We start from the raw sequence: 13,550 nt of genomic DNA, 5'->3' as shown, positions 1-13,550 counted from the left end.
AGCCTGAATGTTGTCCAGGTCTTGCTGCATGCAGGCATGGGCTGCTTCAGTATCTGAGGAGTTGCAAATGGTACAACCATCAGCGCACATCCCACTTCTGAACTTATGACGGAGGCAAGAGCATTGATGAAGCAGCTGAAGATGGTTGGGCCTAGGACACTACCCTGAGAAACTCCTGCAGTGATGTCCTGGGGCTGAGATGATTGGCCTCCAACAGCCACAACCATCTTCTGTTGCGCTAGGTATGATTCCAACCAGTGGAGAGTTTCCCCTGATTCCTTTAACTTCAATTTGGATAGGGCTCCTTGATGCCATACTTGGTCAAATGCTGCCTTGATATCAAGGGCAGTCACATTCCCCTCGTCTCTTGAGTGCAGCTCTTTTGTCCATGTTTGGTAAGATATACATATTCTGTGAAACCCTTCAAAGAAATATCACTGTGTTCTCCATTGAATTCAACATCCTGCCAGCACATTATCACTTGCAGTTTGTAACTCTTAGGAATTGCAGTACTCAAACTGAACTCAGTTTGGGCACCAGGAGATACTGGGTGAAGTCACGTCTCAACAATCTGAAAAGCATATTATAAAAAACATGCATTACCTACATTATGGCCATTTTTATTTATTTTGATGCATTTTTGTGCTAAAGTGGCTGAGGCAGATCAGCCCAATGGAATTAAATAACATTTGTACCCAGTATCAAGACATTACAAAAGAACAGGTTAGATGCAGAGTGAAGTTCCTTCTGCACTGTCTGTCCAGGAAAGATGTGATGTGGGGTTGATCAACTCTGTCAAAAACATGCTTTAAATTTAACCTTGTCTGTTGCCGTTTCTCTAATGTGAACTTTCAATCCTCCCTTTTCCCTGAGCTGAGGGGTGTTGGGTTCAATTGCAGCACCCAGAGATTTGATTCGAAGTGGAACCTCGGATTGTCTGCTTTATATGTCCTAGTACCATATGATGCAATTACTCATGAATGCCATTGAGACAACTTGAATTTAAATAGTGTCTTTCTTCTCTCAAGCGCCTTAATGTAGTTTACATACAATTACTCTGAAGTGCAGGGACTTTCAGCAAAGATTACACAGGAAGATTGTACGAATGAATAGCTAGAACTGTTGATGGAGGCATGTTCACCAGGATACAAGAAGAAATCCCCACCCTACATGCAGTACTGCCGTAGGATCCTCAACATTCTGAATCAGCAGAGTAGACAGACGGGCTCAATTAAGATATTCAAAAAAACAGCACCTCCTGTAATGAAACTTCAGTACTGCAATGAAGCATCAACCGAGATTACATGCTCTGGTCCCAATGGGCTCAAATACAGACAACAGCACTACTTGCTGAGCTGAGTTGATACTTGATTTTTTTTTGTACATGTTAATTGACTTCCCAAATTTTGTAATGCAATAGCGTTAGATTTTAATCGACTGGTTGCTAGAAACATAGCATGAAAACACTGGGTGTGGGGATGACTCAATAAAATGATACTGCATTCTTCCATTCATGAACATGTCAGATGTCATTGGAAGCTTTGAAACATAAGATGGCGGTAGTAACTACTTTCCCATAGTATTGACCACAATCTATCCCAGCCTTCATGTACACATTTGACATTGGAACACTTCCAAATTGGGTGTGTTAAGATTAGCTGACATTTATTAACCAATTCATCACTGGGTGGTTGTCGTTAACAGGCCGAAATGAGGATTAGCTACATGCAGGCAGAAATGTCTTTTATTCAAAAAAACAAATCTGCTCTGGTTTTCTTCCCTTCTCTCCTGAAGCCACTGATGACTTACTGGAGTTTGGTTCCCCAGGCAGCGAGCACCCTCCAACACCTCACCCAAGTGGTCAATCTTCATTTGGAGAGTGTTGGCAGGCTTTTTGATTAAAGTGGCATCACAAGAGTCCAATCCAACTTTGTTGGATATCCATATGCGCCCAATTTCCAATGAGATGCCCTGAATAGCCGTCGGGAGGAGAAATCCTGGCTTATTTTGACCTCATGAACTTAGGCCATGTGACTAATTGCAGTCCCCTGCCAACCACCGAAGTTAAGCCAGATCAACACACACTATAAACTGAACTTCTATTCTGTATGGCTTAGCATCATACTGGGAGCTAGATTTACTCACCAGGCAATCAGAGAGTGCATAACACTTTATGACAAGTTGTAAAAATGCCAGCATTTCTTTGATGGTCAGTCTACAGTTCTAAGCCTTGGAGGGGGCAAGCAGTTTGATACAGTATAACCTGTTTCCATATATAAATAAAAGGTCAAGAATAGTTTGGAGTGAAACTTATTTTCAGACAGCAGTGCTGTAAGATTGTGCTCTTGAGAGCAAGTGTTCTAGTGGGAAAAGGCCACATTTGTGGGTATCCTGGATATCAGCTGAGGTTCCTACACAAATGACACAGCACAAAATGCAGGAAGCAGATACTGTGTCAAATGATCTGTGGTTTTTAGTTTGTTTATAACATTATACTTTTAGTGTCTACAAACAATGAAATAATTCTAATTTTGTGTTCTGGCCATAAATATGCAATTGCTTTTTAGTTGTGAAAATCAGCTCAGATATCATAAGCACATTTCTACAATGCAACCAATTTTTCCATCTTAAAATTCCACGGGTGAGCTGATACTCTGTGGATTGTTCAGTAGTGATTATTGCTGCTTTTCATTTGTCTATCTTGCTGTCTCGCTGTCCCACTCATCTACACAAGTTGTCAAGGCCAGGCTGCCTAAATGATGAAAATATTTAAGAAAAACCCCCAAATACTTACTCAACTCCTCAATCTGTTATGTGGCTGCACACAGTGGTGGTGTTGGCTGGGTGGAGAAAGAGTGCAGTCAATTTGAAGATGATCTTCCATGCCACCTGGCAAACCCTTTCCCAGCTAGTGCATGCACTCCCAGCTACAGTGCTCATTTCCTACCATTTACTTGCTTATCAAAGTCAACAGACTGGCTAAATTCTCATCACACCACAATATCCTTCTGTATGAGCGTATTATTTCAGTGGGAGGACCATTCGATTACTTATTGCTACTGTTGTGTGGTTTCCGAAGTGTTTTTTTTGTAACTTCTGAGGAAGTTAATATCAATATACCGGCGCATTCTTCCAAAACTTACTGCAGTTATGTTTTCAGTGTAATTTATTGGTCCTTTGTTAGATTCATAATCTTTGCTGGGCAGCCCAGGAAAATAAGCTGAATGAAGGATGAGGATAATGATCAAAGGTTTAAAAAAAAAGAAATCCCCTCAACCACTCTCACCTAGCTTGTTCTTGATAAGTCAAACCTCCAGGTTCTTTTCCCAACCCAAGCTGCATTAGCTGATCTCAGCTGGGACGGTAGCTAAGATGCTACAATTTGTCTCAGTGCTGGGAAAAGAAAGATTGTAGTCTGGGCATCTGCTCCCAATTGCTGTCCAGTGACCCATGCTCAGATGCCCAAAGACAGGGATGTTGGATTAGGAAATGATCAGACTTTGTTGTCCTTTATTGATGCAATACCCATGGAACCATTAGTCCATTAAGTCAGTGTCTTAAGGGGAAGTAGGTGCTGAAATGCTTTGTTCATGCTTTTTTGAATACTGTAATTGTGTTACTGAATGTTTTCCCTTCTCTCTATTTGCAGAGGAAAGGAAGTGGAATGTATTTGACACCTCAAATGCTGATTTACCAGTGAATATGGGGTTCCCTTCACTCACAAGCTACAACCTAAACAGCATCAACTCCTCCAGTCACAACAAATCCTCGTGGACAGGTCGGGCAACAAGTTCATGGATGGGTCACGTGACAAGCACGTCAGTGGGGAATTTAAGTGACTTGCAGTTCTCTGAGAGTTTTGCCTCTCTGCCAGATCCACCAACCAAAAGGCACTGTCGATCACTCTCCGTGCCGGAAGACCTGTCACGCTGCAGGTCTCTGTGGAAGCCAGTCGGCTCCAAGGTGTGGACTCCTGTCAAAAGGCGCTGTAACAGTGGTGGAAATGCAGGCGCACAGCTCTGTAACCCAACTCAGCGCCCCACCAGCCTCGGTCTCCAGCAGCTGCCCAACTCTGGCCACTATTCAAACACCAGCAGTTTCACATTTTCCAGTCTCACGACGTCTCCTGAATCCCCGTTGCCATGGATGCTGTCACCTAACAACCATTCCACAGATATCGGAGAGAGAACTTTTTTGGGCGTGCAGTGTATTTTTCCTGAGCAATGCACATTCATTCCTCAAAGGCGCTTCTCGCTCTCCCCGGTGCACATTCGGGAGGCAGCAAGATGTCTGCTGTCAGCCAAAAGCACACCTTCCTCCACTCCAGAGATGAACCGACGGCAGCAGGGCCTGTTGCGGAGTCACTCCCAACCGTGCGACTTAAATGAACGCAAGTGTGGTATAAAACGGAGGCATGATGAGGATGTTCGATGGACAAGACCTGCCTTGGACTTCTTCAAGATGAACCAGGTGCGTGCTGGTGGGTGGGAATCAATTGATCTGTTGGTCCACAATAAAACAACACATCCCACAATGTTAAGGATCTGGGTTCAGACCTGGAATATCTAGATTTATAAATGAAAAAAAAAATCACTCTGTGCCACCCCCCCCCCCCTCCACCACCACCCCCGCCCAGCCCCCTGCCACCGATACTAACATAACAAGTTTCTAACGAATAGTAAAGCTCAAAATGAAGACTCCACTGTCATCAGGCCACTCAGCAACTTCTGATATTTATGGATCCTGTTGTTTTTAAACGTACACATTCTGCATCATCAGACTTACAACAACTGAAGGTTATGCTTTTTGTAAACTGCCTTCAAAAATGCTTCCAGCGTATCTGAATTGAGAAAGTAAGGGAGGAGGGAAGTAAAATAGATTCAACAGTCCATCATCTCCTCCTCCTCCGTTGCCGCCGCCGCCTCTGTCGTCTCCTCCGTCATTGCTTCCTCCGCTGCCTCCTGTTCCTCTGCCATCATCGTCTCCAATAATGATGCAGGTGATGATTTCAGTCAAAATGGCTGGTGTTAATTTTAAGCTTTTTAACAGGAAAGGTGGTAGCAAGCTGAATCTACCACAACTTCACAACAACCAACTAAAAGCAAAGTGCTTCTAGAGTTTAAATACCAACTAGTAGATCTTTCAAGGTGTTATTCACCGGTAGTTTAGAGCCTGAAGTAGCCCTGGTTCTGACACCTTTTCACTTTTTTGTCTCTTCTCCCTTTTCCATATTGTACAGACTCACTGCTCCCCTATTCTCCCTTCCCTTCCGTTAGTGCACAGGAAGTTCCAAGTGGATGTTGGAAAGCTCTACAATAAAGTGTACCTCGAATTCCAGAAAGCTTTCAATAAAGCTCCATATGAAAGGCTGCTACACAAACTCAAGATAATGTGTATTCTAGGTACAGGTGAATTAGCTCAAATATGAAATTAGCTCAAAGAGAGGAAGCAGTGGAAAGAGTGATACTGCGATGGGGAGATGTACTCAGTGGAGTACCTCAAAGATCATTGCTGGAGTCCCTATTGTTGATCTACATAAATGGTGAAGAAATCTCAAAATTGTAGCCATTGCTTAGAAAGTGAACTTGTAAAATTTTGGAAATGCCAGAAATGGAAGGACTTGCAATGCAATTAGAATTCAGCCCAATAATTTTAACATTTTACTGTTACAAACTTGCAACACAATCTCAGGTTGTTAATGTGTAGACAGTGAGCAGTGAGTTACTTCAACTGAATCTGAGCTTTCCACAGGGAAAGAAATTGGTGCTTTAATGTGATGCTCATGTGGTTTTGTTTGCAGGAGAATATGCTATATAAATATTACCTTAGTACAATACAAAACTACTAAGCAGCAAACAAATTTCTCCATTTGTGTTTGCAGAGAAGAAGCTCCATTCCTTTAAGGCAACTCTAAACACAAGTGACTGCATTTAGATAATTAGAGATTACCGCAGATTGGCTTTATAAATCTCTAATTGCCATTTGAAACTTGTTTTTAAAAACAGAAAATCCTTTGCAGATAAAGTATAATAAAGTGTGTAAGTGGTATTTTTAAAGACACTGACGCAGTTAAGTCATGAAGGTTCTGCAAGAGCTCTTGAAGATCTGCATCGGTTAGTGGTGCAATTACAATTAATTTCCTTTCAGAACAACAAACAAGTCCTCCAAATAGCTTGTGTGATGTGTGACTGCAGAAGTGAGGATGCTGTGGTATTATGGTAGAAGTCCTGTACTACATAACCTGTTTTGGTGGTGTTTGGTTTTACGATACTAGCAGTGATGCCAGGTTTAGCGGAAAAATTATGCAACCAAGTGTTAAATCTGACTTGCCCAAATCTGTCTTTACTTGCCTTGAACAGATTTGCCAGAAGTGTTCACATCTCTCTGTACTATCAAGACCTTGTTGCCTGACTCCTAAATTATAACTCCAACCACTCGACTTCTCAAAGAATCATTACAGCACAGAAGGCCATTCGACTCCTAAGGCGTGATTCACGTACTGCTCCGCCCTCTCCCCACATTCCTGTACATTCCTCTTAAGATATTTAGAATTTTTAGAAAATGTAGAAAAATTTATGGCACAAAAGGAGACCACTCTGCCCATGGTGTCTGCGCCGGCTGAAAGTGAGCCACCAAGCCTAATCCCATTTTCCAGCATTTGGAGGTTACAGGACTTCAGGTGCATATCTAGACACTTTTTAAATGTGTTCAGGCTTTCTGCCTCTACTCCCCTTTTTCAGACAGTGAATTCCAGACCCCTACCACCCTCTGGGTGAAAAACTTTTTCCTCATCTCCCCTTTAATCCTTCTACCAATCACTTTAAATCAATGTCCCTTAGTCACTGACCCCTCTGCTAAGGGAAATAGGTCCTTCCCATCTACTCTATCCCAGGCCCCTCGCAACCTTGTACACCTCAATCAAATCTCCTCTCAGCCTCCTCTGTTCCAAAGAAAGCAACCCCAGCCTATCCGATCGTTCCTCATAGCTTCGATTTTCCAGTCCTGGCAACATCCTCATAAATCTCCTCCGTAACCCCTCTCAAACAAATCGTCCTTTCTGTAATGAAGTGACCAGAGTTGCACGCAGTGCTAGTTTCCCATATAGCTCCAGCATAACCTTCCTGCTCTTATATTTTATGTCTCGGCTAATAAAGGAAAATATTCCATATGCCTTCTCCATCACCGTATCAACCTGTCCTGCTACCTTCAGGATCTGTGAATATGTGCTTCTATACCTGTCAGTATCCTCCCATTTAATATGTATTCCTTTGCCTTGTTTGACCTCCCCAAATGCATCACCTCACACTTCTCCGGGTTGAATTCCATTTGCCACTTTTCTGCCCACTTGACCAGTCCATTGATATCTTCCTGCAGTCGACCGCTTCTCTCCTTGCTATCAACCACATGGCCAATTTTGTGTCGTCTGCAAACTTCTTGACCATGTCCCCTGGATTTAAGTCCAAATCATTAATATCTACCACAAAAATGCAGGGACCTAGTACTGAGCCCTGCGGAACTCCACTGGAAACAGCCTTCCAGTGACAAAAACACTCGTCAACCATTACCCTGTGTTTCCTGCCACTGAGCCATCACTTCCTCCACCAATGCTGTCCACAGCTCTATTGTAGTTCAGCTACTTAATGGATTAGCACTTAATAAAAGCTTAGAACTGTTACACAATACTCGACGTGTCCTGACTTGGATCATTACTTTTCACAGGTAATGGCAAAATAGTTTATATAAAATGTTGCCATGGACGTTGATTCATAACTACTTATTTGCATAGCATGTTCCTCTTGGGTCTCCAGCAGTGGTTCCTGGTTTAATTTGGCTTGTACTGTTCTGTACTTTACAGAGAGTTCAGGCAGTTTATATAGGAGAATTAGAGCTATTACAACTGAAATTCCCTTTTATTTAAAAAATTATTTAATTAGGAGGAAGAACAAGGGCAGCAGGTGCATGAGAACACCATCACCTCCCAAGTTCTCCTCTGAATCAATCATACACCACTGACTTGGGCATATATCCCTGGTCCTTCATTGTCACTCGGTCAAAATCCTGAAACTCTCAACCTAACAGCATTACTGTGGGTGGATGTTCATCACGTGGACTGCAGCAGTTCAGCAAGGGGGCTCACCACCAACTCCTCAAGGACCGTTGGCCTTGCTAGTGATGCCCACGCACCAAAGAATGATTTTTGTTTTTAAATAGTACTATTTATGGGATTGTGATTAAGATCCCCAAACTGAACAACAGCTTGTACTTGTATAGCACCATTACATAGTAAAGCATCCCAAGGCACTTCGCATTAGCAAACAAAGTTTGACACTAAACCACAAGAGGTTATTAGGGTAGATGACTAAATACTTGATCAAAGAAGTAGGTTTTGGTGTCATTAAGCGAGCTGAGAGTTTTGAGAGGAAATTCCAGAGCTGAGGGTCCTTGGCAGCTGAAGGCTTGGCCACTAATGATTGAGCAGTTATGATCAGCAATGCTCAAGAGTTGAGAATTGGAGGATATCTATAATATCGATATCTATCTGAAAGTTGTGAGGCTGGAGAAGATTGCAGATATAGGGAGGGATGAGATAGCGGAAGGATTTGAAATCAAGGATAAGAATTTTAAAATTGAAGCGTTGCTTCACCAGGAGCTAGTGTACGTCAGTGAACACAGGGCTGATGGGTAACAATCATGCAAACCACTTACTGTAACTTTTATGAAATCTGGCCAATTAACGCCGCATCAGTCTACCCTCGATCATCAGCAAAGTGATGGAAGGTGTCGTTAACAGTGCTATCAAGCAGCACTTGCTCAGCAATAACCTGCTCACTGATGCTCAGTTTGGGTTCTGCCAGGGCCACCGAGCTCCAGACCTCATTACAGCCTTGGTCTAAATGTGGACAAAATAGCTGAATTCCAGGGATGAGAGTAACTGCCCTTGACATCAAGGCAGCATTTGAATGCATCAACGTGCCCTAGGAAAATTGAATTTGATGGGATTTGGGGGGGGGGTGGGGGCGGGAAATTTGTCCACTGGCTGGAGTCATGCCTCGCACAATGGAAGATGGTTGTGGTTGTTGGAGTCCAATCACTTCAGCTGCAGGAGTTCCTCAGGACAGTGTCCTAGGCCCAACTATTTTCAGCTGCTTCATCAATGGCTTTCCCTGCAACATAAATTCAGAAGTGGGGTCGTTTGCTGATGATTCGCAACTTCTCAGATACTGAAGGAGTCCATGCCTGTATGCAGCAAGACCTGGACAACATTCAGGCTTGGGCTGATATGTGGCACGAATGTTACTTGCCACTTAAGTGCTGGGCAAAGACCATCTACAAGAAGAGAGAATCGAACCGTCTCCCCATGACGTTCAATGGCATTACCATTGCTGAATCTTCCACCATCGACATCCTGGGGGTTACCACTGACCAGAAACTCAATTGGACCAGCCATATAAATACTGTGGCTACAAGAGCAGGTCAGAGGCTGGGAAGTCTACAGCGAGTAACTCACCTCCTGACTCCCCAAAGCCTGTCCACCATATATAAAGCACATGTCAGGAGTGTGATGAAATATTTTCCATGGGCTTGCATGAGTACAGTGCCAACAACACTCAAGAAGCTTGACACCATCCAGGACAAAGCAGCCCACTTGATTGGCACCCCATCCACTACCTTCAAACATTCACTCACTTCACCACTGGCACATGGTGGCAGCAGTGTGTACCATCAACAAGATGCACTGCAGAAACTGGCCAAGGCTCCTTCAACCGCACTTTCCAAACCTATGACCTCTGCTACTAGAAGGACAAGGGCAGCAGACGCATGGAAACACCACCATCTGCAAGTTCCCCTCCAAGTCGCGCACCGTCCTGATTTGGAACTATATCGCTGTTCCTTCACTGTTGCTGGGTCAAAATCCTGGAGCTCCCTCTCTAACAGCACTGTGGGTGTACCTGCACCACATGGACTGCAGCGGCTCAAGAAGGCAGCTCACCACCACCTTCTCAAATGCAATTAGGGATGGGTGATAAATGCTGTCCTAACCAGAGATGCTCACATCCCGAGAATTAATTAAAGGGGCAGCCTACTTATAAACGTAGGAGCACCCCTGGACTTCAGTACATGAGGTGATATAAGTCAGGACTTTAGGGGTACCTGCGCTTTTAACTTAGTCTCTCTAATTTGAGAGTGTGATTTGCCTTGGCAGATCTACTGGTTGGGCCGAGTGCAGAGGCATGCTGCAACTCTGAGGGAGAAGTGGAAATACTGGTGTATCCCAGTTCCTGTCGTCTCCCCTGCACATGGTCAACCAGTACCTGCATGTCTGATCATAGTGCTGTGATCTTCTGTATGTGAGGCTTAGTGCTCTCCTTGTAGGAGTTGGATAAATGGCAAGCTGTACCATTGGCAGTAGGAGGTTACCTTTTATTTTCAATTAATGTAATTCCTTCTCAAACTTCACCCTCTCCCTTCCCCACCCCCTCCAAAAAAACAGGTTTTTAATGTGTTATTGCAGCTGATTGTGGGTGGAAATAATTTTTATTTTGAAGTATAAAAACTAAACTAGATAAAACAATATTTTCTCAGTTTTTTTTTAAATTTAAAGTCTCCAAATAGTGAACCAGATACACATTCTGTTTCTTAGCTTCAAATTGAAGCCAATGCTTAATGCTGAATGTTGAGGTGGGGGAATGCTGGATTATACAGAACTGAAAGGTGCTCATAAGAGGCAATCATTGAACTTGCTTGCAAAGCCTCCTTCCCTCCAAAAACCGCAAAGAGATGGTCAAGAGGCAAAAGAAATTGAGAATCTGCCTTCTTTTTCATTTGGGCATCTTAAACTTTAGCACTGTAGCTATCTGCTTAAAAAGACCAAATTATTATTGTTGGTTTAAACAATCTGTGTTTAGTTCAAAGTTGTGAACGTAAAAGACCACAGCACATAACCCATCACGTAACTGGCATTGTGCTCTCCGCATTTACCAACATTGAAGTTTTCTTTAATAAAGTTCCGAATATACCATCACGGGCCAATATGACCAGACAGAATCGCCTAAACACAGCCTCTCGTAACACAAAATGATTCAGAAGTGAGCTTCAACTCAAAAATTCAAGTCTGTTGGTTTGTGGACAATCCACTGAAGCTGATCGCTTTCACATGAGTGTTGAAGTGCTGTGGTTTCAACTCGACTGTCTCCAAAATGCTGGCCTTTCATACTGTGATTCTGATACCTTCCATAACATGCAAGTCAAAACTTATGATGGAAAAAAAGTGACGAGTAAAATATGTTCTCTTCTAATTAAGGGAAGTGGGGGCATGAAGCAGAGAGGCATTGGCTTCCTGTTTGTAACTTTTAAATATATTTGGCATTATCAGAGAAGGGTGGGTGGAAATAGCATGTAAAGAACCACTTATAAAATTCAGTTAAAAAGAGGTTACGAAAATATTCGAAGAATCAATAGTGCAGTTGAATGAGAAAATGCATCTCAATTTTTTAAAAAGTGTATAACAGCATCGATTGGGTACACAGTTCCTTTCAATAAGGTTCTTCCTCCTCTTGGCTGTCCTGACTGGAAGTTTATTTCAGTCTAAATAAACAAACTTCACAAAATCCCCAACCAAATCAGAACATAAATCTGTTGGGGCCTGGGAGATGGCTGGAAACAGTCAACGTATGTGAAGGATGGCCAACATTTGAAGGATACCAATCCAAAGAATAAAGACTCCACAAAGTGGGTAATCTGTTTTCCCTATCATGGGAATGAGTGGGAGGTGATTTGCTTCAACTGTTATGTACAGAACTTGGTTTAGTAACTAAGCTGTGATAAGAGCTCTGGTATTATTTAGCTTAGAAGAAACCAGATTCCTTTATAATTGATGTGGTTGTGGTTCACTGTTCTTAAACTTCTAGTTTAGGCTGCAGTAATCAATCTAAAAACAAAATTACTTGTGCTAATTATTCCAAAAATATATAAACCAGTTTTGGAAACTGGCCTGAATCTCCATGTGGCATGCTTGGCTGTGGTACAGTTTCTGTAGGGTAGACTCTTGAATGAATTTCTTGAGTGATTAGAGAACTGTCACCCTCTTCTTAAGCCCATAAAAAATACTCTGAAATCTGGTGATTCTCCAATGTGCAGAATTCTTCCCCCAAGTTCCTTATTCCACGCATTACAAGGTGGGTGGTGGATGCACTCTCACTGGCTCCTGTGATTTTCCAAAAGTTGCTGCCAGCAGGAGGCGGAAAAACTGAAGAAGAAACTTTGTGAATACTCCGCATCCCTAATGCTGTGTGTCCTTATTACGTGCCCTTTCGGCTGTGTGTGGCTTCGGAAGGAAAGGGGGAGAAGTTAACCTTTTGAGCAGCATAAGTAATGAAGACCATTGTTGTTCTTTCTTACCTGAAGAATCCTTTTGTGGCATAGATTTAAGGTAAAGGGCAGGAGGTTTAGAGGGGATTTGGGGAAAAGAATTTTCACCCAGAGGGTGATTGGAATCTGGAACACATTGCCTGAAGGGGTGGTAGAGGCAGGAACCCTCACAGCATTTTACAAGTATTTAGATGAGCACTTGAAACGCCATAGCATACAAGGCTACGGGTCAAGGGCGGGGAAGCGGGATGGGTGCTTGATGGTCGGCGCAGACGCATTGGGCTGAAGGACCAGTTTCTGTGCTGTATAACTGACTCTATGACTTTGACATTCTTGTATATGGACCAAATTAGAAATGGTGCTCTTGAGACTCCGATGGTCCAGATCCGTTTACAGTATTCTTCTTTCTCTCATTTCTGTTAGTGCTTTTTGGTTGTTTTGTGTTGCTAAGAGGGTTCACATTAAATGATTAAGTTCAAGAATCAGAAAAGCTGCTCCCTGGTACAATGAGTAGCTCAGTGGTACAATGAGTAGCTGAGCCTAACCGCCCCAACTTGGCTCTGGTCTCTGCTGAGTTAGATGAGAATTGGACATTGTGACAGTAGAGGCATCAGAATTGGCTTCAGTGCTTGTTAGAAAAGGGAAAATCTGCCAGGGTTTTCCAGTGGATGGAAAATGTCACTGGCAGTGTTCTCTTTTGTATCATAACTTGAGAGCTGGTGACTCAGGCCACATTTTCAGATGTGCTGCAATGGACTCACACTACATTCAATATATAATTATGTCAATAGAGTATAAAATGCTTTTGGGGTGATTTCAAGGCTGTGATCTTTTGAGTTCAGGTGCTGGTTATAAATGGTCTTGCCTTTTGAGTTACTCTAGTATCAAGTAACTCGCAAGTAGCAGTTATTCTCCTGACATTTTCATGTTTCGAACTGGGGAAGGGAGATGACTCCTAGAAGAGCTGCTATAAATTTCCTCTTTTTGCATGTCTCTGTTTTCCCCACCCAAGCACTTTTTATTTCTGAGACAAGTCACACAGTTCAGCTTGACTACAGTTCTGGCCAATGTTGGTCTGTATAGCTGATGTACTGGGATGTGCACTACAGCAGTGTGCGGAGGTATTTTCTGCCTGTCGGTATTCCCCGCAGCACCCTCCCTCCCCCACTATTGGACTGTGG

General features: G+C 43.0%; 1 protein-coding gene across 5 annotated transcripts in view; it reads left to right on the top strand.

Annotated features, from left to right (window-relative positions):
• fam53c (family with sequence similarity 53 member C) overlaps positions 1-13,550 on the top strand; it is a 122,182-nt gene that overhangs the window by 61,703 nt on the left and 46,929 nt on the right. For all 5 annotated transcript variants that reach the window (XM_068043276.1, XM_068043277.1, XM_068043278.1 and 2 more), the window contains one exon: positions 3,650-4,470. In XM_068043276.1, the coding sequence (XP_067899377.1) occupies positions 3,650-4,470 (821 nt within the window). The remainder of the gene's footprint in view (positions 1-3,649; positions 4,471-13,550) is intronic.

The sequence above is a fragment of the Heterodontus francisci genome, chromosome 12 (assembly GCF_036365525.1).
Source record: "Heterodontus francisci isolate sHetFra1 chromosome 12, sHetFra1.hap1, whole genome shotgun sequence".
Lineage (NCBI taxonomy): Eukaryota > Metazoa > Chordata > Chondrichthyes > Heterodontiformes > Heterodontidae > Heterodontus > Heterodontus francisci.
The sequence above is the reverse complement of the archived record's forward strand: the minus strand, read 5'-3'. Positions and strand labels throughout refer to the sequence as shown.